The 19,592-nt window shown below is 34.6% G+C and overlaps 5 protein-coding genes and 3 non-coding genes across 14 annotated transcripts; 4 read left to right on the top strand and 4 right to left on the bottom strand.

The window, feature by feature from the left end:
- Positions 1-157: 157 nt before the first annotated feature.
- ire-1 lies at positions 158-12,825 on the top strand (the record flags this gene model as incomplete). Of its 2 annotated transcripts, NM_001267206.4 has the most annotated exons (10): positions 158-314; positions 366-489; positions 540-763; positions 812-1,052; positions 2,033-2,157; positions 9,898-10,222; positions 10,472-11,584; positions 11,633-12,048; positions 12,100-12,174; positions 12,225-12,825. In NM_001267206.4, the coding sequence occupies 10 exons, from the start codon at positions 228-230 to the stop codon at positions 12,396-12,398; spliced, it is 2,904 nt and encodes a 967-aa protein (NP_001254135.1). The 2 variants fall into 2 exon arrangements, with proteins under 2 accessions (NP_001254135.1, NP_001254136.1); NM_001267207.3 differs by lacking the exons at positions 158-314; positions 366-489; positions 540-763; positions 812-1,052; positions 2,033-2,157 and having other exon boundaries at positions 10,123-10,222; positions 12,225-12,398.
- Positions 2,154-8,609, bottom strand: unc-105 (Degenerin-like protein unc-105; the record flags this gene model as incomplete). 6 transcript variants are annotated; one of them, NM_001377828.2, is made up of 14 exons in its annotated part: positions 2,154-2,478; positions 2,726-2,815; positions 2,867-3,048; positions 3,094-3,295; positions 3,506-3,814; positions 3,858-4,180; positions 4,239-4,500; positions 4,550-5,021; positions 5,068-5,316; positions 5,550-5,739; positions 5,787-5,889; positions 5,940-6,060; positions 8,093-8,242; positions 8,432-8,609. In NM_001377828.2, 14 exons carry the CDS (start codon positions 8,580-8,582, stop codon positions 2,358-2,360), a joined length of 2,925 nt encoding a protein of 974 aa, NP_001364812.1. The 6 variants fall into 6 exon arrangements, with proteins under 6 accessions (NP_001364812.1, NP_001254139.1, NP_495702.1 ...); NM_001267210.3 differs by having other exon boundaries at positions 2,159-2,478; positions 3,094-3,244; positions 8,432-8,582; NM_001381518.2 differs by having other exon boundaries at positions 2,163-2,478; positions 2,686-2,815; positions 8,432-8,603.
- Positions 12,826-12,904: 79 nt separating the features above from the next.
- lron-4 (eLRR (extracellular Leucine-Rich Repeat) ONly) lies at positions 12,905-16,131 on the top strand (the record flags this gene model as incomplete). Its single annotated transcript, NM_001322748.3, has 10 exons — positions 12,905-12,975; positions 13,423-13,631; positions 13,680-13,748; positions 14,171-14,295; positions 14,344-14,461; positions 14,577-14,854; positions 14,902-15,507; positions 15,558-15,855; positions 15,905-15,993; positions 16,044-16,131. 10 exons carry the CDS (start codon positions 12,905-12,907, stop codon positions 16,080-16,082), a joined length of 1,902 nt encoding a protein of 633 aa, NP_001309442.1. The 3' UTR covers positions 16,083-16,131.
- On the bottom strand, positions 16,124-17,423 carry C41C4.9 (uncharacterized protein). The gene is made up of 3 exons (NM_001026853.3): positions 17,335-17,423; positions 17,193-17,282; positions 16,124-16,286 (listed from the first exon to the last, which is right to left on the bottom strand). Exons 1-3 carry the CDS (start codon positions 17,414-17,416, stop codon positions 16,132-16,134), a joined length of 327 nt encoding a protein of 108 aa, NP_001022024.1. The 5' UTR covers positions 17,417-17,423; the 3' UTR covers positions 16,124-16,131.
- A 372-nt stretch (positions 17,424-17,795) lies between these two features.
- C41C4.15 lies at positions 17,796-17,890 on the bottom strand. Its single transcript, NR_051418.1, has one exon. It is a non-coding gene; the product is annotated as an Unclassified non-coding RNA C41C4.15 (non-coding RNA).
- C41C4.11 lies at positions 17,798-17,872 on the top strand. The gene has a single exon (NR_003405.1). It is a non-coding gene; the product is annotated as a small nucleolar RNA C41C4.11 (small nucleolar RNA).
- Positions 17,891-18,096: 206 nt separating the features above from the next.
- chst-1 (Carbohydrate sulfotransferase chst-1) lies at positions 18,097-19,459 on the top strand. Its single transcript, NM_063298.6, has 4 exons — positions 18,097-18,358; positions 18,411-18,694; positions 18,814-18,972; positions 19,017-19,459. The coding sequence occupies exons 1-4, from the start codon at positions 18,125-18,127 to the stop codon at positions 19,327-19,329; spliced, it is 990 nt and encodes a 329-aa protein (NP_495699.1). The 5' UTR covers positions 18,097-18,124; the 3' UTR covers positions 19,330-19,459.
- 21ur-13985 lies at positions 18,432-18,452 on the bottom strand. Its single transcript, NR_051417.1, has one exon.
- Positions 19,460-19,592: the final 133 nt, after the last annotated feature.

The following is a 19,592-nucleotide window of genomic DNA, read 5'->3' as shown; positions in this document are numbered from 1 at the left end:
ATCCCTTCCATTTATTACGTTGGCTTATTTCGCACACACACATTATTATCGCCGTTTTGGTAACAAAACAAATATTATAATTTCGCAATCGCGTTGTTTTATGCAAAATTTGAATATGTGGAACACTTGGTGAAACCCTCTCTATTGATTTTCTGTTTTTGCAGCTAAGCAACCCCGCTCTCGTCTTCATGGAGATTTTTTGGCGTCGAAAATAATTCGCAATTGAAATGAGAGCAACATTTCATCTATTCACATTTATTTTTTTGCTGCTCTTCTCCTCTGTAATTTGTATTAGCACACCTGGCTTCCGGAATGTGAGTTTCTGTACTACAAAAAACAAAATTTCATTATTTTTCGTTGTTCAGGATCACGAATCAATAGGAGACGACGAAGAGAAAACATCTTCAACTATACTTGTTTCGACAATTGATGGACGTTTGAGAGCTTTGGATTCAGAGACGGGAGAAATAAAATGGACATTGCAAGAAGGTTTAATTTTTTAAATTTAAGTTTTGAAAATTCACATTACTTTGTTTCAGAGCCTGTTTTACGATCTCCATCTGCTGTCAAACAGGGATTTACATTTCTTCCGAATCCGCTCGATGGATCACTTTATGTTTTGAAAAACAGTTCTTTGAAAAAACTTCCATTCAATATTCCACAATTAGTTCATGCATCACCTTGCAAAGGAAATGATGGAATTTTATACGCAGGAAGTAAGAAAGATGTTTGGTTTGGAATTGATCCAAAAACAGGCTTAAAGGTTGAATATATACTGTTGAATATTTCTGATAAAATTTTATTTTTACAGGTGGAAACTCTATCATCAGCGTCAGCGGATAGAATCTGCCCTGCAAATCAAAAACAGACAATTTTTTTGGGTCGAACGGAATACAGGGTCTCTATGTTTGATGAAAAGAATCGTGGAAAGACCTGGAATGCAACATTCAATGATTATTCTGCCCATTTGTTGCCTGAAGTGAATACGTGGCCATTTAAGCATTATGCATCGTCGTCGCATGGATATATACTGACTTTCGATAGAGAAACTGGTAAGTGGCAATATTAAATTAAACAGAATAAACATAAATAATATTATTTGTTCCAAAAATGAAGAAGGCAGTTATTTTCTAGAAAGTTGAAATATAAATTTAAGCTAAAAAATAATTGCCAAATAAAAAATGACTTTTTTCCCCAAAAATATATTGAAAAAAACATTTTCCTGCTCAAATTTCCAACAAAAAATCAATACGGAAAACGCTAGGATCACATAAATCGTGAATAGCTAAAAAATTATTATCTTTGTTGAAAAAATAAATAAAAAATTATTTTTGTTGAAAAATAAACTGTTGGCAAGTTTTTTGTTGCCCGTAATCAGAATAAACTCTTGAAACTCGGAGGCTATTCGCCGATGAGACTTTTTCAGTAGGCGAATTTCAATTTTTCTTAATTATTCAAATTGCATTACTGCCCACATTCGGAAATTTACGATTTCTGCGCCAAAAAACGGTGCCCGGGCTTGAAGCGATTGCTTTTCTCAAACACAAAAAAGCTTGCGCCTTTAAGGATTACTGTAATTTTTAACGTTTAAATGTTTCATAAGTTTTCACTCATTCAAAATTTGAGGTGATACCATTAATTTTCACTTATTTTTTTTCGATAAATAAGAATAAGGAATCAAAACTTGAAAAAAAAAACTCCGCAGTGACGAGGAGTTGAAATACAGTACTCCTTAAAGGCACACACATCTTTTGGGTTAAAAATATCGGTAGCTTCGAGGCCGGGTACAGTATCTGTAGTGTAAAAATCGCAAAATTTTACATCTGGGTAATATGTAACGTTAATTATTTAATGCTTTTCTTATTTATATTAAGTCAAGAATTTTTCAACAATTTAAAGTTTCTTTTTTCGCATGAGTTCATGTGTTAAATATTGGTTTATAAAATATCAAATAGAAACGTTGTTTTTTTAATTTTAAATTTAGTTTCATATCCATAAAATGATTTTCAATTAACATGTAATTTTGTTTCAGGAGAAATGAGATGGGAGCAAGATCTGAAACAACCTGTAGTTGCACTTTATCTTCTTCGAGATGATGGATTGCACAAATTACCATTTGAAGTGATGGGAAAAGAGACAATGGAAAATGTAGCAAAGGTACGTTTGCAATATTTATTGCAGTGAAAACAATTATATATCAACAACCTGTATCAATGAGAATGAGAAAGACAGCAGCAACATGAAAAGCTTGAACAATTTTGTTTGTGAAAATTTGAAAAGGAGAGAAACTATATTTAGTGAGATACAACGTACATTTATATAAGATTTGGGGGAGTTGGGAATCTTTATTCACCGATTTATGGTTCTTCTGGAGAGACTGGTCGATTACCATCTGGATCATTGTGTGCCTCCATGGCTAGATCTTCATCGAGTGCCGTTGTTGATTTCTTATGAACAGATTTTTTGTGAGGATGACTTCTAAAATTGCTTGTGAATTTTGCTATAACTTTATTACAGAAGTTATTTAGAAAAATGAATTCCCAAGGAAAAGTGTTATGAAGTGAAAGGATAGATTTCAACAGAAGTGCAAAAAAAAAACAGGAAAAACCCAAACTTCTTTCTTGTAACTTTCATCTATCTAAACATTCCCTAGCTATGGATTTTCAAGTACAAAAAGGTGCGTACCACAACAAACCATTCTTCTTTCTGACTCTAATTCTCTCACTTTTTGCGATGCTCATACGGGGCAGAATAGAATGGCTCCGGCTCTCGATGAACTTCGTCTTCTGCGTCTTCTTCTTCACTATTCGACACGCTTGAATTGAATGAATTTGAATATAGGTTTTGAAAAAAAACAAGATCCTACCTGTAGTCATAGTTTCGACGAACCATATAGCCATGTACGGGACATAATGCTTTCATAATTCGTATTGAACCATCTGGATGATACTTGCAAAGACACGGAAGATCTTCTCCAGGCGCCAGATATCGACATGAACCATTTGTTCTTGAAGATTCTGTTGTTTCTTCTTCATCGTCACTTTGCTCCTGCAATTACATATATCTTGTTTTATATTTGAGATAATTATCTACCTGAATTGCTGGCGGAAGATCCTCAATGAGAATCGACTGTTTGCTTTTCGACGAATGATTCGAATGGATCGACTTAATTGATCGAATATCCATCACAGATAATTTGACACTTTGAGTTGTACTGCTTTTGTGAAGAGTATTCAATGAAACCCTGGAAGCTCTATGGACGGGTACTGAATGATGTGATTGGGCCGAAATCGAGCTGCAATATATGGATCACGACATCTGTGATGTTGTGTGTGCTGTGAATCCATGCGAAACGTGCAACTCTAGTTTTTTCTATTGGCCATGCTCTATTCTAAGGGTATTGGGATGAACAAAATAGTATCGTGATGAGATTAGAAGTGTAGATTGTGAACAAAGGATGTTTTAGGTGGAACGTAGGGATTTGAAACAAAAAATATCGACTCACCCTTTCCGTTTTCTGACATAAGCTTGTGTTGCAAATACGATTAAAGTTACAATTTCAAGAAGTGATACAACTGATGCACCGATCCATAAACCTGTGAGACCACCAAGATCAGCGAGAACTGATGTGAGAGTGTACGCGGGGCTTTCTTGCATTGTTTCATAGTTCAATTCTTCGTAGAATATTTGAACCATTGCTGCATTCTTTCGATACTTTTCCAAGCAAAGAAAGTCTCCTGGTAAACACTCCATAACCTTTGCGGATCCTGATGGCCATCGAGCTGATGAATATGTAACTTCATAGTTGGTCTCTCTAAAATAATAGAATTGTAAATGAGTCAAAACGTTCAACTTACTGGCAAGGCTGATGGCAGTAGCAATCAGGAATGATTGCTTCTTTTCCTTTTGAATACAATTCTCCCAACCAGAGTGTAGTATTTCTGAGGCACTCTCTTTGGTCCATATTAACAGCCTGACACGGTTTAGTATTATTTCCAAACATCTCAGCAACTGGATACATTGGATCTGCACATCCGCACGCTTCAACTATCACTTTCTGAGCACAACTTCTATGGCATGCCTCTACGGAATATTGGAAACCAGTATACACAAACGTCGCTGCATCTTCTCCTCCGTGACGACAATGTCCGTATGGTGGTTCGAGACGTATGAATTGTTTCTAAACCATACTTTATTATATATATCAGTTTCTATAATTTTCGAATTTCAAAACTTACCATTCTAACTCCAAAAGACGACATAAATCCTGTTGGAGCAGAATAACCAAAAGCATCTGGGAACGGAACAATGTGTTTATCGTGTACAGTAATCCGAAATCCGACAGCTTCAGTTGTTGGTAAATACTCACTAACATTAGCATATAACAGTACACGAAGACCATAATTCGCTCCTGCTCTATGCGACGCGACTTCTGCAGTTCGATTGTAATTGAAAGTATAGCAATTTCCAAATGTGTTATCATAATGCAACGTGAAGTCTCTGAATTTCAACAATTTTCTCTATATATTATGACTATTAAAATACATACCTATCCATTTGGCAATCTTTTTGATTAAAAGAGCATTTCAATACAAGCTCATCTAATTCATAGGACATACTTTCCTTCGCTTTTTCTGACATCTCTCCAACTGCGAACATAAGATTTTCTTGTGCTTGTGAAGTAATTGCAATATCATCAGTTAATTCTTCAAATCCTAACGCCTGAGTCACTGTTGGTGCTTCCGTAGTAGTAACTTCGGCTTGTTTTTCCTGTTGAGCACTCAACTGTGATGCGATTTTTTTGCCAATATCCAAATCATTCAGTTCGTCATTTGGGCTTATTTCAAGAATTATCCCATCATCTCTCGTAGAAACACAATGGTTGTATTCTTTATGACAAAGACATAAATCAACTTGCTCTTTGATATTTTCATAAAGTTCATTTCCTTTGTAAAATCTCATTGGACAGTGTCCCGTGTTATCCACACATTCCGAACATAGTTTCTCCTTCCACGAAGAATCTGAAATCGTGAACATACTTTCTAGATTTGTACAAAATGAACTCACATGGAAAACATGGCCAAAGTGCTTTAGAAACCGTATCTAGTTGACAAAGACATCGAGATGTATGCAAATTCATAAAACCAGCAGTATTATTTGTATCGATTTCTATTTTTCCTTTGAAAGCCGCAAAGCAAGAACCTTTTCTGTCACCAGTTAGCTGTTCAATGTCACATAGACACTGTGCGAATGCTTGATGATATCGACGATCCCGTAACCTTGGTTTTCCCTTTGCTTTTCGTTTTGCTCTACGAACTGAAAATTTTGGTATTGTAAAAGTAAGAAAATTTGAATAGTTTATAATAAAACATTTTCAAACAGTGTGAATTCTTTTTGGAAGGAAGTGTGTGAGAAAATTCGAAGATTAGATGCAATTTCCGCACAATTGAAATTTCATATTGACTTTTTATATTTAGAATTTCAAAAATCTTTACCCTGTGAAAGGTTTTTTAAAACAATTTGTCATGATTTAGTTTCTTAAAATTCACCTTTAGCATGTAGTCCACCAGTTGCTGATAGTGCTGCTGCAATTCCTTCAGTTTTATCACCAGAACCTATCCGTCGACTGTATGCTTCCATCATAGCTTTTGTATTAGGATTCGACTGTATTGCACTTTTCTTATACGGATTTAAATTGCATATTGTGATTGATGGAAATGGAGCGTTTTCAAATTTGAGCTAAAATTTTTTTAAAAGTTATTATTGAGGTGAAGCTTCTAACTCACATCAAGATCGACCGTTTTACCATATTGACGATATTTTGATATGAGAAAGAATATCTGTATGAGCAGTGCAAGAAGACATATCGTAAATGCTGTGTACCAGAACCTGAAAACAAAATATCTAGGTTATTACTAATTGAATATAAGATGAGATACCATCTCCATTTTCCATCTGCAGTAGCTGCATGTGAAATTCCGTGGAATGTTGACTGTTTTTCGAAACTTTTTCTGAGCTGGTTCCAGTCTAAATGACCATTCATCCGTATGTTTCGAAGACCTGAAAACAAAAAAATCAAGTTATAAATAATATACTTTTTCCAAATTTTTCCCGACCAGAACTTAGCCTCCGAAGATGTGATACACCATAGGGATCTTCATTTGATAGGTCAAACCCTAGCAATTGATTTTTTGAAGATTTTTCCATTAGAATAAGAATTAGTGATAAAAATAAAAAGTTAAATTTGCACTGGGTGATAGTCGAAAGCTGTTGCTCTTTTCTCGTTTTCTAGTTCAGAAATGAGTGCTGTGTCATTTCGTTTGTTGATATCAGGTTACTCCAAAACGTTTTTTGAGGGGGATGATAGAAAAAAGATGAGCAGAAAAGTTAGATATCTTGGAGATGCATTAAAAACATACACTAAAAATAGTGCACTGTTTTGGCAAATTACCAAATATCTTTCTCAACTACTGTATTACCATGTGGTCGATATTTACGAAATGATTCTCCAACCATAAGATGTGGCATCAGAATTGACATTGGAGATGGTTTATGTCTTGGCTTAGTCCTGCTCGACATCGTGGACTCAATTGACGCCGGACGGCGCAATTTTGATTTTATTCTATCTTCTGCCATCTTGAGTTAATTATTTTATTCTTCTATTGACGACTTCGTCAGAATTCGAAGACGCATGACGAAGAATTGAGTTAGAACTTGGATAGTTGAAGACGCTGATGACGATGATGGTGGTGGTGGTATAGAGGGGATATATAGGTATGATAGTTGTTTGGCGTTGTGTGTGTGTGTATGTGTCTTCCGTCTCGTGTGACAAAATATCTGTCTGATTGGATTGGAATGAGTGCCGCAATGGAGGGGTAGGAAGAATGTGTAATAGTAGAGAAAAAGTGGTGTTCTTAGACTCGGGGCACAGCATCACAGGGGCCCCTACCACCGAAGAGAGGAGCAGCGACAATTGGGAGAGGTTTGTTGAAATTAGAGACGATAAAGACAGACAATTTTTAAATCAAAGTAAAAAATTTGAGCTCTAGAAAGTTCTGATTTTGATTGATTTGAACGAATTGTAAGTGTCACATTTTCTCTTGTGCTTCTTCTTGCAACTGATACTGATTGTTGTAGTGGTTCAACATTCAGATAGAAGTTCCAAAAACTTAATTTTCTTCTTCTTTTTCAGTTCTACACTATTCTTTCGATAAGTATCTTTGTGAGAATGTAGTAAGTATCGTAAGAATGTGTTGATTGAGCAGTTAAAAAGAAATAAAAAAATCAAGACCATAGAGCCCATTCAACGAGAGTCCGCAGACATGATCATGTCTCCCACTTTCTTCACAGCGGCTGATGATCCGTGTATGCTCACTCCTTTCACTTCATGTTGTTCGGGTTGATTTGTTGCCCGCCGATGGTGTTATAGAGGGTACATCGTCAAGTGCTGATTGGTGAGAGATTTTTCTCTGGAGCTCAGATAAAAGAGGGATATAGAGAGATCCAATGATCTATACGGGTTCGATACGAAGATAGTTGAAATGGGGGAGTAAGAGATGAAAGCGAAGGTGGAAATGTACTTTTAATCCCATGTTGGTGTTCAATCTTTGTTTTAAAGTAGTTTCCTTTATGTATAAAGTTCATAGATTATCTTACTGTATACTTGAATATTTGAAGGTGTGCTCAAACGTTGTTATTCCGAAAGATTAGAGAGTTTGAGCAAAAACTTATCATGTTGGGGGAATATGGAAAGCTTACTAGAATTAATCTGAGAATTTCTAGAAGCTGCAAGATGCAGCATTCCTAGATGCTGGATACTTGTCTTAGTAGACGACAAAATGATGTATGAAGTGAGAAGTGAATCACAGCCACAAGAAAATGCCTGCCCTCTGTTGTCTTTTGTTCTAGAGCGAAGAAGAACTCTTGCGCCTCGCTCTTCGTCATAACTTTTTCATGCTTCTATTTCTTTTTCGGTGAAAAAAGCAAAAACTAATAAAACGGAGGCTGCCCGACACCGGCGGTGCGAATCTAGTTGCATCTTAATCTATGAGATTCCTATGACCAGGTGTGTATTTTAATAAGTAGATCTTACCATGCCTTCTCAGTAATTCTGGATTGACTGACAGTCGCCGTCTCCAGTCGTGTAACCGTTTGTTATGAGATCTTTTTCGAGCTCCACTGGGCGGAGCATGGTCTCCAAGAAATCTGATGTTCTTACTGTCTTCTGAAGCATTTCGTGTTGCTGAAAATATGAAGTTAAACGCAAAAAAAACATTTTGTTTATAAGAAATGTTGTTTTTCTAACTTTTAATTACTATATCATTAGATATTATTCTTCAACTCAAATATATCTACAGTAATCCTTAATATTTGAATAACCTCTAGATTTACGGTTAAAACTTATATTTTCATCATCACCAAATTATTTTACCGTGTCCTGATTTCTCAAATGACATATTCTTTCGATTTTGATCCTGAGCCCATTGATGATGCCTACTAGGTGGCTGTGGTGGTAACTGTGCTGCCTGTCCATTATCTTCGATATCTATCGATAGCTGGGCAGTTGACGACGCATTCTCCATGCTCCCATTGGCACGTTTTGTCTGAAAAAATTAGCATGTCATTTGAATGATAAAGAAAAAGACTAATTGCAATTTGATTTGATTCAATTGGGCGAGGAGTCTCTTCTGACACACACACACATACACACATGAGATATTGTGATAAATGGCTTCTGAGTGCAATGCTTGTGATGATATAATAGAGGAATGAAAAAGAGAGAAACAAAAAGCAAATGAAAGATTCGAAGGGAACAGTGGTGGAAATGCGTTTTTTAATATTAATAATAAGTCATACTTTATCATTCTCTTGAAATGATATAGAAATTTTTAAATTAAAAAAAAAATTCAATTTTCAGTTCTCACAAAAATATTGTAAACAATATATTGGTACATTTCTTATTATTCAGTATATTATATTCCAACTACAGTAATCCGGAAACTGTAAAAATGAACTTAGAACATTATTGTGAAGATATAATAACATTGGTGTTAAGTTTGATTTTCAAGTATCATTATTTTTTGTAGGCTCTAAATAGAGTGTACGGTAGAAATACCAAGAATTTATAGAATTCTAATTATTTATATCAAAGATCTCATCACACTGGTAGTAAAGAAGTCTTCAAAATGAAAATGTTAAGAAAAACATAATGGGGTTTCGCTTCTGATCACTGGTGTCTAGGTGGAATCAGAAGATCAAGCTTAGGTAATGATGGTACTGTAATGTCGAAGTTTTTGACTAATGATTTTCTTTTTTGTTAAGGTGTAAATGAAATATAGTTTATATCTAAAACATTACCAAAGTTAAAAGGTATTCTAATTTTTTATAATATTATTTAAAAGATTTCACACTAAAGTAATAAACAAAGAAAAATGAAATGAAGGTAGATTGAGAGGGAAGAAATCATAAACGTAATTCATCATATTTTACGTTTCAAGCTCTTTTCTTCATTCTGGAAGCTTGGCTCTTCGACCGATGGAGGCAGGACACCACCATCGACACGTCCACTCCTGCACATCTCATCCATGTATCTTTTTCTATCTGTGTGTGTATATGTATGTGTTGAATGTGTGAGAGGCGATCCACGGACTAACCAGAGGTATTCGAGAGCCGACAGGAAGACGCAACAGTTGGACACAGCTGAGGTGGTGGTTGATGACGCCCCGAGGAGGCTCGTTGAGCTTCTGATTTCTCTCTTCCCTCTTTTTATTTTTTTTGTAAATGTTTGTAGGTTAAAAGGGATGACAAAAGATTGACATTTAGTGTGGGAAATATCATAATATCGCAAAGAATTTGTCACTGATCAGAAATACATTCATCTATGCTCTTTTTTCTCAGAATATCTTCACCGTGGATCAATGGCCAACAGTTTTGGGTGTCAATGCTGCAGATCCTCAAACAACATCCCTCACGAATCAATTCTTCCCAGCTTTATTCGTTGGAGAATCTTCATTTGGACTTTATGCTATCGAAGCTCTAGTCGATCACCAAACCATTACATATTCTCCAAAACTTCTTGGTCCACCACTTCTAGAAGGTCCAGCTCCAATTGCACTTACAGAAATGGAAAAAGAAGAGTACTTGCCACCACGGAGACCAATAATTCGAAATATTCCTCCATCAATTACTCATAAAACTTCGGATGGAGAATACTTATTATTAGGTGAGCTCTCAAATCTCATTCTGCAAAATTTCGCACTCACCGCGAGAAAAAAAGAGAGTGCGAAGAGCAGCGGAATTTTTCGTTTGTATGTGCTTCTATCTCTCTTTTGTTCCTAACTTCTCCTCCCACCTTTTCTCTCTTTTTGTCGAAATTCTTTCACTGTTCGAGAGTTTCAAGGTGATGGGTGAATTGAGGAATGACGGAAGAAAGAGGGGAAGTGTGATATAATATTTCACTAATTTTTTGCAGGATATCATGATCGACCAATGATGACGATGGCAACGATTATTCCGACAAGATATCCAGTTCCTGGACCTCATAAGGCAATTGGATCTACAATTGAACGGCCTCCACCACAACTTCTGGGACCTGTTGAGCCACAGAAGCATGAGGACACATCTTTCATTCTGCTTCTACTCAATAATCATCCTATTCCATTCTATGCTACACTGGTTACGATGTTTGCATTACTATTAACTGTAATTTGGCAATGTGGAAGACAATGGGATCAACAGAAGTCGACGTCAAGAATGGATTCCTTCGAAATTGTAAACAATCCCGGAGAATCTAGAAGTGCTCAGACATCAAAACAATCGAATCGTGGAAGCTTTGGATGGGCGAATAGAAAAATTGAAATTCCCGAGGGTTGGATGGCAGTTGGTAGCAAGTTGATGTATAGTCCATCAGATATTCTTGGAACAGGATGTGAAGGAACTGTGGTTTATAGAGGAACTTTTGATGGAAGAGAAGTTGCTGTAAAGAGAGTAGTTTCAGAATTCGTGAAGTTTGCTCACAGAGAAGCGGATTTATTACGAGAAAGTGATACACATCCACACGTTATCAGATACTTTTGTATGGAATCAGACAGTCAATTTCGATATTTGGCACTCGAACTTTGCATAGCTTCTTTGAATGATTATGTTGAGCAGAAAGAGGTTCAACAAAATGTTACAATTGCTCTACGAGACATTATGAAACAGGCAACCGATGGATTGGCACATCTTCATGCTTCAAAAATTGTGCATCGAGATATGAAGCCACAAAATGTTCTAATTACAATGGCTAGTCAGCGAGGAGAAATGAGAGCAGTCATCTCAGATTTTGGTCTTTGTAAAAGGGTTCAACCTGGAAAGAATTCAATTTCAAGAGGTATTGCGTCTGGATTAGCAGGAACCGATGGCTGGATTGCTCCAGAAGTTCTTATTTCTGCAAGTACTTCTTATCCAGTTGATATCTTCTCACTTGGATGTATTTTCTATTATGTGTTAACCTCGGGTACTCATCCTTTTGGAAAATCATTGCACAGACAAGCAAATATTGTAAATGGAGAATACACATTGAATAAATTGGCAGATTTGGATGGTAAGAAATAGAATTTTGGAAATTACTCACATAACAGTGTTTTTGCAGATTGGTCGTTGGCTGATGACTTGATCTCTTCAATGCTGAACGTGGAGCCATTGCACCGATTGACCGCTGATGCCGTCTTGAATCATCCATTTTTCTGGACATCTGAAAAGCGATTAGCATATTTTTCGGATGTATCTGATCGTGTAGAGAAAGAAGAAGACAATAGTCCAGTTGTGAGAAGAATAGAAACAGATGCTCGAATAGTTGTATGCGGTGGATGGAGGGAGAAGATTTGTGATGCTTTGAAGGAAGATTTAAGAAAGTTCAGAACATACAAATCATTTTCAGTTCGAGATTTGCTAAGAGCAATGCGTAACAAGAAGCATCACTATAGAGAATTACCAGAAGATGTCAGACAATCTCTTGGAGACATTCCAGATCAGTTCTTGCATTATTTTACATCACGCTTCCCTCGGGTGAGTTTCTATTAATTTTAAATTGTTTATTTTGATCCTAATATTTTTCAGCTATTACTTCATGTTTACAAAGCAACCGAGTATTGTTCCGGAGAGGCTGTCTTCAAAAGATACTATTCCGATGATGTAAGAATTCCTCTCTAATTTTGGACAACTCTATAAATTAAACATTTAAGGTTCGTGCTCGAATGTATCCAATTGTGGAAGAAGAAGAGAGAGTAAGAAAGAAGATTAAAGAAGAAATGGCAAATGAGGTGTGGGCACGAGCACCAAAACCTGTCGAGCAACGAACTCCTCTAAAATTGGATAAGAGGAATATCAAAAAGAAATCAAATCCGAACACCGATTAATCACTCTGCAAGTAGTGAGAATAGTTGGATTTAACCAATAATTATTATATACCAAGTTTCTGGGTTTTAGAATCAGTTATCAATCATTTAACAAAGCTTTTCGAAGTGCCGTTTTTGCCGTTTGAAGAACATCGACGATGTGTTTGCGTGTGTAAATTTATTATCATTATTCTGGGATTTCTGTCCAATGGTCTTGTCCTCATGTTTCCTCTGTGTTTATCCTTTAATGTTTTTTCGGATCTCTCCTCGCCTACCTACCCATTTTTGTCGAATTATGATCCCGTTTCTTTTTCTGCATTTCCTATGAATGCACTCCCTTCATATATCGTACGGTAACTTGTGATAACTCGATTTTTCGATACTGGTCGTCATTTTTTTGTGTAATTCTCGACAATAAAATTGTAGATTAAATACAGGAAATTGAATTTTTTCGTTTTCACAAGTTTTTGGGGGAGGGGAGCTGAAGCTGAAAACCGGAAATTGAAAAGTATGACTATAATATGGAAATGAGATCGACGATTACCTTTTTTGAATCACTCGAAACGCATATGAAGTTCCAAATTTATTTTTTTCTCTTGTAAGTTTAACACAAAACTTTTCGCAATCAGTAGATTATACTAAATACATTAATTTATAAATCTTTATTAATAAATGTAGATTCAAATAATTTTTAAACGGGAACACAAAATTCTGAGAATGCGTATTGCACAACATATTGTACGTGCGAAATATCTCGTAGCGAAAACTACAGTAACTCTAAAAATGACTACTGTAGCGCTTGTGTTTATTTTTTTCGAGACCAATTTCCGTACCAATTGTGACAGCGATATTGAATTTTATTTTGTTTTCTTCGCATTATACACAAGCGCTACAGTACTCAGTTGAAGAATTATTGTAGTTTTCGCTACGAGATATTTTGCGCGTCAAATATGTTGCCCAAAACGCATTACCAGAATTTAGTCCTCCCGTAATAGGACCTTCACAAAATCTTCGGTTTTCAATAGTGATTATATAATTATTCCAGAATTTCATGCGTTCTAGCCAAAAAGCCTGTAATCTTTTGCGATGACGCCTATGGAAGATACACTGCTGTTGCTGGAAATTTGGATCTTAGCACTTTCGAGTTTCCAATAATGTCTAAAATATCATCAGCTAATGATGCTTCTGGATCGAAAATGTTACATCCTTGCTATTCATTGAGTAATACTAATAACTATAAAAACCAATTGTTTGGTGAGAAAGAGAGAATTGGCTGAATAATGACCTATTTCTCATTTGCAGATATTTTCAGTGTTGGCGAGTTTGCCCCAAATATCTGTGAACGACAGTGTGCACATTTTGTTGATGTTTGTAAGAAACACTTTACATTTAATTTTTATGATTCTTAGAGCGGTTACTATAGTAAAACTGCTCCTCTGTTAGCCAACTATTATGCAGTAATTTGCCACCTATCCCACTCCTAGTCTAAAAAATTTATAATTGTCCATAATACCCGAATATCAAATTAAAATACTCCAAAAGTTTTTGTAGATAACTTGCCACATTTTTCAAAAATGTGAATTTTTTCAGTAATTTCAACAATTCGTTTGAATTCCTAGAATATTCAAAGTAGAACTATAGGAGAAGTTCCAAACAATTTCCCAATTGAAGATATTGACCATTTAATACTCCTTGAAAAATTTCATAAAAGATGGTTGAGGGTTAGGGGACTACTGCCGAGGCCCGACCATGAAACAAGTCTGGCCAAACATTGCCCAAAATTTGATTTTCAGTCCGCTTTGAATGTGGAGATCGTCGTCCACCTCCATCATGGCTTGCTGGTACAGTTATTGGAGCAAAACGAAAGATTAACTGTTCTGATTGGGCGATTCCTTTAACAGAAAAAGGAAAGATGGATGTAATCGACAACAATATATGTAGCTTTTCAAAAAATATAATTTTTAAGGGAATATCGTTAACATTCACTTATGGAACTTATCAATCAAGTAACGGAAATGATTTGTCACCTCCGTATACATTGGACAATAAGTCCATAGAATATTTGGACAGTATGGTTATTAAAGGTATATTTCTCTTCTACATAAAGTACAGCAAAGGTTATTCAAAAAAATGCTAGAACTAAAAATCCAGAAGAACTACTTCCACTTCAATAGAAAGTTAAATACCAATATAATTTAGGCTTACACATCAAACCAGTTGTTGATCCAACTAAAAAAGATACAGCAATGTCTGAAATGGAATCAATGTTTGAACAATTTGTTGCAAGACACCCTGAAATTATCCATATTGCATTCGGAAATCCCATTACATTTTTTGGTGACACTTTTAGAAATGATTCCAAGTTATATGCACCAAGGTTCATACCAACTTCAAAGTTTTGGGCAACTCTTTCCAAAATTCCAAGTTTGAAAAGTTTATCATTGAGTGTGATCGAGATTACTGGAAAAGAGGATATTGTAAGTTTTCTTATTCATTTTTTAAAAATTAAATTGGAACATTTCAGCCTGAAGGAATGACTCGTAATTTGAGATCTATCGGTTTTTACGATGTTAAAATGAATTCCATTCCAAATTGGATTAAAACAGATCAAATTCAATTTTTGGAATTTCAATCTTCAATTTCCGATAATGTCGATATGTCTGCACTTGATGAATTACCAACTTTAGAGCATTTCCTATTGACGGAATCCAGTCTGACATCTATCAAATCTCCATTTTTGTCAAAAAGCTCAAAATTAATATCTTTAACTCTTCAATGTAACTCTATAAGTTCCATTGCTGCTGGAGCATTTGATCATTTCACGGAGCTTCAGTTCTTGAATCTAGCTGGAAATCGGATTGCTTCTCTGCCTTCAAATCTTTTATTAAATCTGAATAATTTAATTGTATTGGATTTGAAAGCATTAGATAATTCATCAAATACAATTGGAACATATAATGAACTTTCAATGCAATGTCAAATCAACCAAAAAGCTTCAACTGTTCCAGTCATTCTTGATAAAATGCCTGATGTTTCAAAACCGGAAAAGCTTGTTGCTCTAGAAATTAGAGGTCAGGAAAATATTATGAAAAACGATAAGAGTTTTTTGAAGAATTTCAAGAATTTGGAGGTATTTCCGATAGTTGAACAATCGAATTTTTCAATAAAAAAATATTATAGATTCTGAATCTTGGCAATCTTGGATTGTTATCTGCTCAGAATTTATCACTGGAAACTCTTTGCAATTTGATAGATTTAAATCTTGTTGGAAATCCATTAAGTGATAAGGATTGGATCAGTGAGGATTTGTTTGTAAACTTGAATCTTCAAAGACTTCGAATGGGACAACCATCATCAATGACATCAATTCCAAATTCATTAGTTGCTTTCATGAGAACGGCATCTCAAATTATGTACTCCACTCCGATTTCTCTCAATTCTGTGGATATCTACAAAAGGAAAATTGGATGTGATTATGGTTATTTTTCTTCAGAGCTCGTTTGTTTTCAACTTTTTATCAGTTTCAGACAGAATTTCAAGTGCAACAATGTTCGGATATTCTCTGCGGAATGCAAGTTGTGAGAGCAACGTGAAAAGTGCAATTGAGAATATTCGGGTAATTTTTTCATCGTTTTTTCTTTGAAACCATTTAACAAATAATTTCAGACCATGGAACTTCAGAAAATGGAAACCCAATGTCAATAATTTTATTGGTGAATAAAATTAATTTTCAATAAAGTGTTAATTTTGTTAATTAATAGTCTTCATCTTTATGTGATTTATCTACACTTATTCGAGTATCAGCTGGACTGAAAAAGAATGGAAATTTGAAAACTGAAGAGAAGATATTCGGAAGTTGAGAAAACATTGATTGAAGTTGAGCTAGAAAGTTGAATGGATCCAGAGGAACTGAAATAGATATTAGGTCGTTTAATAAGTTTTGTCGTTTTTTTCCAGTTTTGATTTTTTCTTGGATATTTTTTTGCGGTTGTATAGAGGACTGTTAGTAATGACAAGCCCAACGATATCAGCCATATCGGTCAACATCCAGGTTATTTAAATCTCCGACCTATGACAACGAGAAAAACAATTTTTTTCGATTTTTTTTATTTCCTCATGAAATCAAAAACTTTGTATGCGTAGATGTATTAGATAGTTAGTTAAATAAAACTGGAAATTTTCAGATTCAGGCATAGCTTATTGGTAGCGCTACATCTGTTGAAAGTGCCAAAAACGCTTGCAAAAATTACCTTTTTAATTTTTGAGCGGTGCTAACTTTGAAACCATGAGAGATATACAAAAGTAATGTATTACAACAATAATGTGCACATTATAAGCTACAATTCATCAGTTTGGTGCAACGTTGGATCTCCTCACGTTTCTGAGTTACAGTCGATAGAAGTGCGCTTGGTCCAATTTTCAAAAAATCCTAATTTTTCATGTTTTTGCCTGTAACTCCAAAACCCGGTGTCTGATCAAAAATCTTTAAATCAAAAAATAAGTGCTTTTTCATTATGAACAGGTACTCAGTTGACCGTTTTGTTATATCTCATGTGTGCGCAAAGATATGAATGGTAAAACAAAAGTTGCGGAAATTTCTGAATAATTTCAAAAAACATCGGGAAAAAATTTCCGAAAATTTTTTTTGAAAGATAGCTCCTAATGGTTTTCTGATTATGATAGCCTAATTGATAATACTGTGGGACTGTCATCTTGAATTCTTCTACTCAGTTGCAGCTCTTTGAAAAGTCAGAACTTTTTTGGGCTATATGTGTTGGTGTCATCAGATATATAAATTGAATTTAAATAACTCACATTGAAGAGCTCCTTCCTTTTGATACTCTCTGAGCATTTGCTTTGATTCTCGAGACATTTTTGACGATTTCAAGAATTCTTCGAGTTGATCTAGAAGTTTTTATTAATTTTGCAATTTAAATGATTTCGAAAACTTCAGTACCTTCATTTTCAACAATCGATTCAGATGATACAATGGTGAATAACAAGATAAGTTGTAGAAATAGGAAATTCCAACAAATCATTTTTTCAGACAATTCAATTAATTTTCAACTGATTTTTATAATATGTGAGCTCTATTGTCTTCTGTTTGCTCTATTGTTTTCAGATATGCTTCAAATTTTGCTTACAGCTGTTTTTCGAATGAGCTCGTCTTGATTTTCTTTGTTTTCATAAGTTGTAAAACAAATAAACATTGCATTACAAAAAAAAATTGGTGAATGTGCACGTATACCATGTTGATCATGGTTCTTTCGGAAAGTCGACTTATTGCGGCCTATCGCCACCCCTATTCTTCCCTCGTCCATTTGCTACATATGTTTGCATTGATTCCATCATTCCGCCGTCTTGTGGCCGAATGGTTAGCGTGAGTGTCTCTCGCTCTTACCTCAAAAGTTCGATACCGGGCAATGATGTCATACTCAAATCTGTCAGTCCTCAGACCATCCCTGGTGATAACACGGTTTTCCGGAGTGCTGAGCAGCCCGTTTTACACTTTTCGAGTAAGAAAAGGTCCTAAATCTTTTTAATAACGATTTAAATCAATTTACGAGGGTATAGTTCAATTGTATTTAGTTTATGTTCATTTGATATAGATCTGTACTCTTTTAAAGTTACCCGGTAGAGATTAAAATGGATTAATATTGAACTAACATTGAATGGAAACGTGGGTGTCTCATTCTCGCAGATTTTTTATTTCCCATTTTCATTGTTATTTCAATTTTCCTGTAAAAATGTTGAAATGGTTTATAATTTCTTGTTGTCTATTAACTGCAATTTCATATTCAACATACTACTTATTCACATCAAATTCTTGGATAAAAACAGTAAAAACGCATACTTATTCTCGATTTTATCAACTTATAAAAGAAAATACAAAAACTCAATTAGATAGATTACAAGAAGAAGCAAAACTTTCTGGAAAATCGTTAATACCACCATTTATCAATTTCGATAGAGAATATGCTGTAAGATTTCTAGACAATGTTGAAAAATCTTTATAATTATTAAAACTTTCAGATAGCTCCCAAATACAATATTTCAATTTGTCGTATCAAGAAATCAATGTCTACATTGATGTCAGGTGTTGCATGTGTTCTTTATGATACTGGAAAATTTATGAGAAATAATCGAAGTATTCTCGAAGTTTGGAGTCATCGTTTTTGTGGTGAAAAGAATGAATATCGAAGAATGAATGAAGTGAAATGGAGAATGGGTGATGCACATCATACATTTAAAAAGATTGTAGTCATTCGAGACCCAATTGCTAGATTCATTTCATTTTTTTCAAACAAATGCATTTTGTAGGTTTCAGAAATATCCTTTTTTTAAATAAAAGTTGAACAACGACAAGAACGTATCATTTTGATTGAAAAATATTGAACTAAAGTTTCAGTATAATAAATAATGAATTGTTTTTCAGCGAAGCCCAAAAATACCCTGATCGTAAGCAATGCTATAATTGTCAAGGAAATGTCACTTGCTTTTTGGAAAAACAATATGAACGTTTTGTTCAACATTCAAGTGATTATTCGAGAATAAGACCATCTTATGAAGATAAACATGCTGCTCCGTTATCCTGGTACGTGTTGAAAGTAATACCATTTCAATTTTAAAATTTTTCAGGAATTGTGAATTTGGAAAGTTTCTCAAAGATTATAAAATTATAAAACTGGCTGTTGACCCAAAAGATCGGAAAAATGGATTAGCAAATTTGATGAATGTACTCAAAGAAAGCAATGTTCCAAATTCAACGCTACGATTTATTGAAAAATCAGCATTGGAAGGAGAAACAATGCATGCAACTTATGATTCAGATGCTCACGATGTTGTGAAAAAAGAAATAGAAAATGATAAAAAGATAAGAGAATGGTTGAAAAGAATATATTACCTAGATTTTGTAATATTTGATTTTGATACAACTTTTATTAATAGCTAGTACTTCCTTTCTATTTTTGTTTATTGTCTCTGAAACCTTTACTGAAAAACTTTTTTTAATTCGTTGATTGATCTCCGCTCAATTTTTTTTTGTAGTTTTGGTATGAAATAAAAGTTTGATTGAATATTTATTGACACAAATGTTTAAAAAATTAAATATTTTTAAATCCCGAGCTGGAAAATATGAAAAATCAATTTCTTGTACAAAGTTTAGACACTACGTTACTAACTATTTTCCCTTCTAAATTCAAAACCTGAATACTT

The sequence above is a fragment of the Caenorhabditis elegans genome, chromosome II, assembly GCF_000002985.6.
Source record: "Caenorhabditis elegans chromosome II".
Taxonomy (NCBI): domain Eukaryota; kingdom Metazoa; phylum Nematoda; class Chromadorea; order Rhabditida; family Rhabditidae; genus Caenorhabditis; species Caenorhabditis elegans.
The sequence above is the reverse complement of the archived record's forward strand: the minus strand, read 5'-3'. Positions and strand labels throughout refer to the sequence as shown.

What these genes read in the sequence shown, in the direction of transcription:
- C41C4.9 (NM_001026853.3), bottom strand. Translation starts at nt 17,416, where the DNA reads ATGATTTGTTGGAATTTCCTATTTCTACAACTTATCTTGTTATTCACC. An exon ending in ATCGATTGTTGAAAATGAAG is followed by an intron (nt 17,283 to 17,334) that starts GTACTGAAGTTT and finishes AAAAACTTCTAG; the next exon opens with ATCAACTCGAAGAATTCTTG. An exon ending in AAAGGAAGGAGCTCTTCAAT is followed by an intron (nt 16,287 to 17,192) that starts GTGAGTTATTTA and finishes TATCTATTTCAG; the next exon opens with TTCCTCTGGATCCATTCAAC.
- chst-1 (NM_063298.6), top strand. Translation starts at nt 18,125, where the DNA reads ATGTTGAAATGGTTTATAATTTCTTGTTGTCTATTAACTGCAATTTCA. An exon ending in ATTTCGATAGAGAATATGCT is followed by an intron (nt 18,359 to 18,410) that starts GTAAGATTTCTA and finishes TAAAACTTTCAG; the next exon opens with ATAGCTCCCAAATACAATAT. An exon ending in CATGCTGCTCCGTTATCCTG is followed by an intron (nt 18,973 to 19,016) that starts GTACGTGTTGAA and finishes AAAATTTTTCAG; the next exon opens with GAATTGTGAATTTGGAAAGT.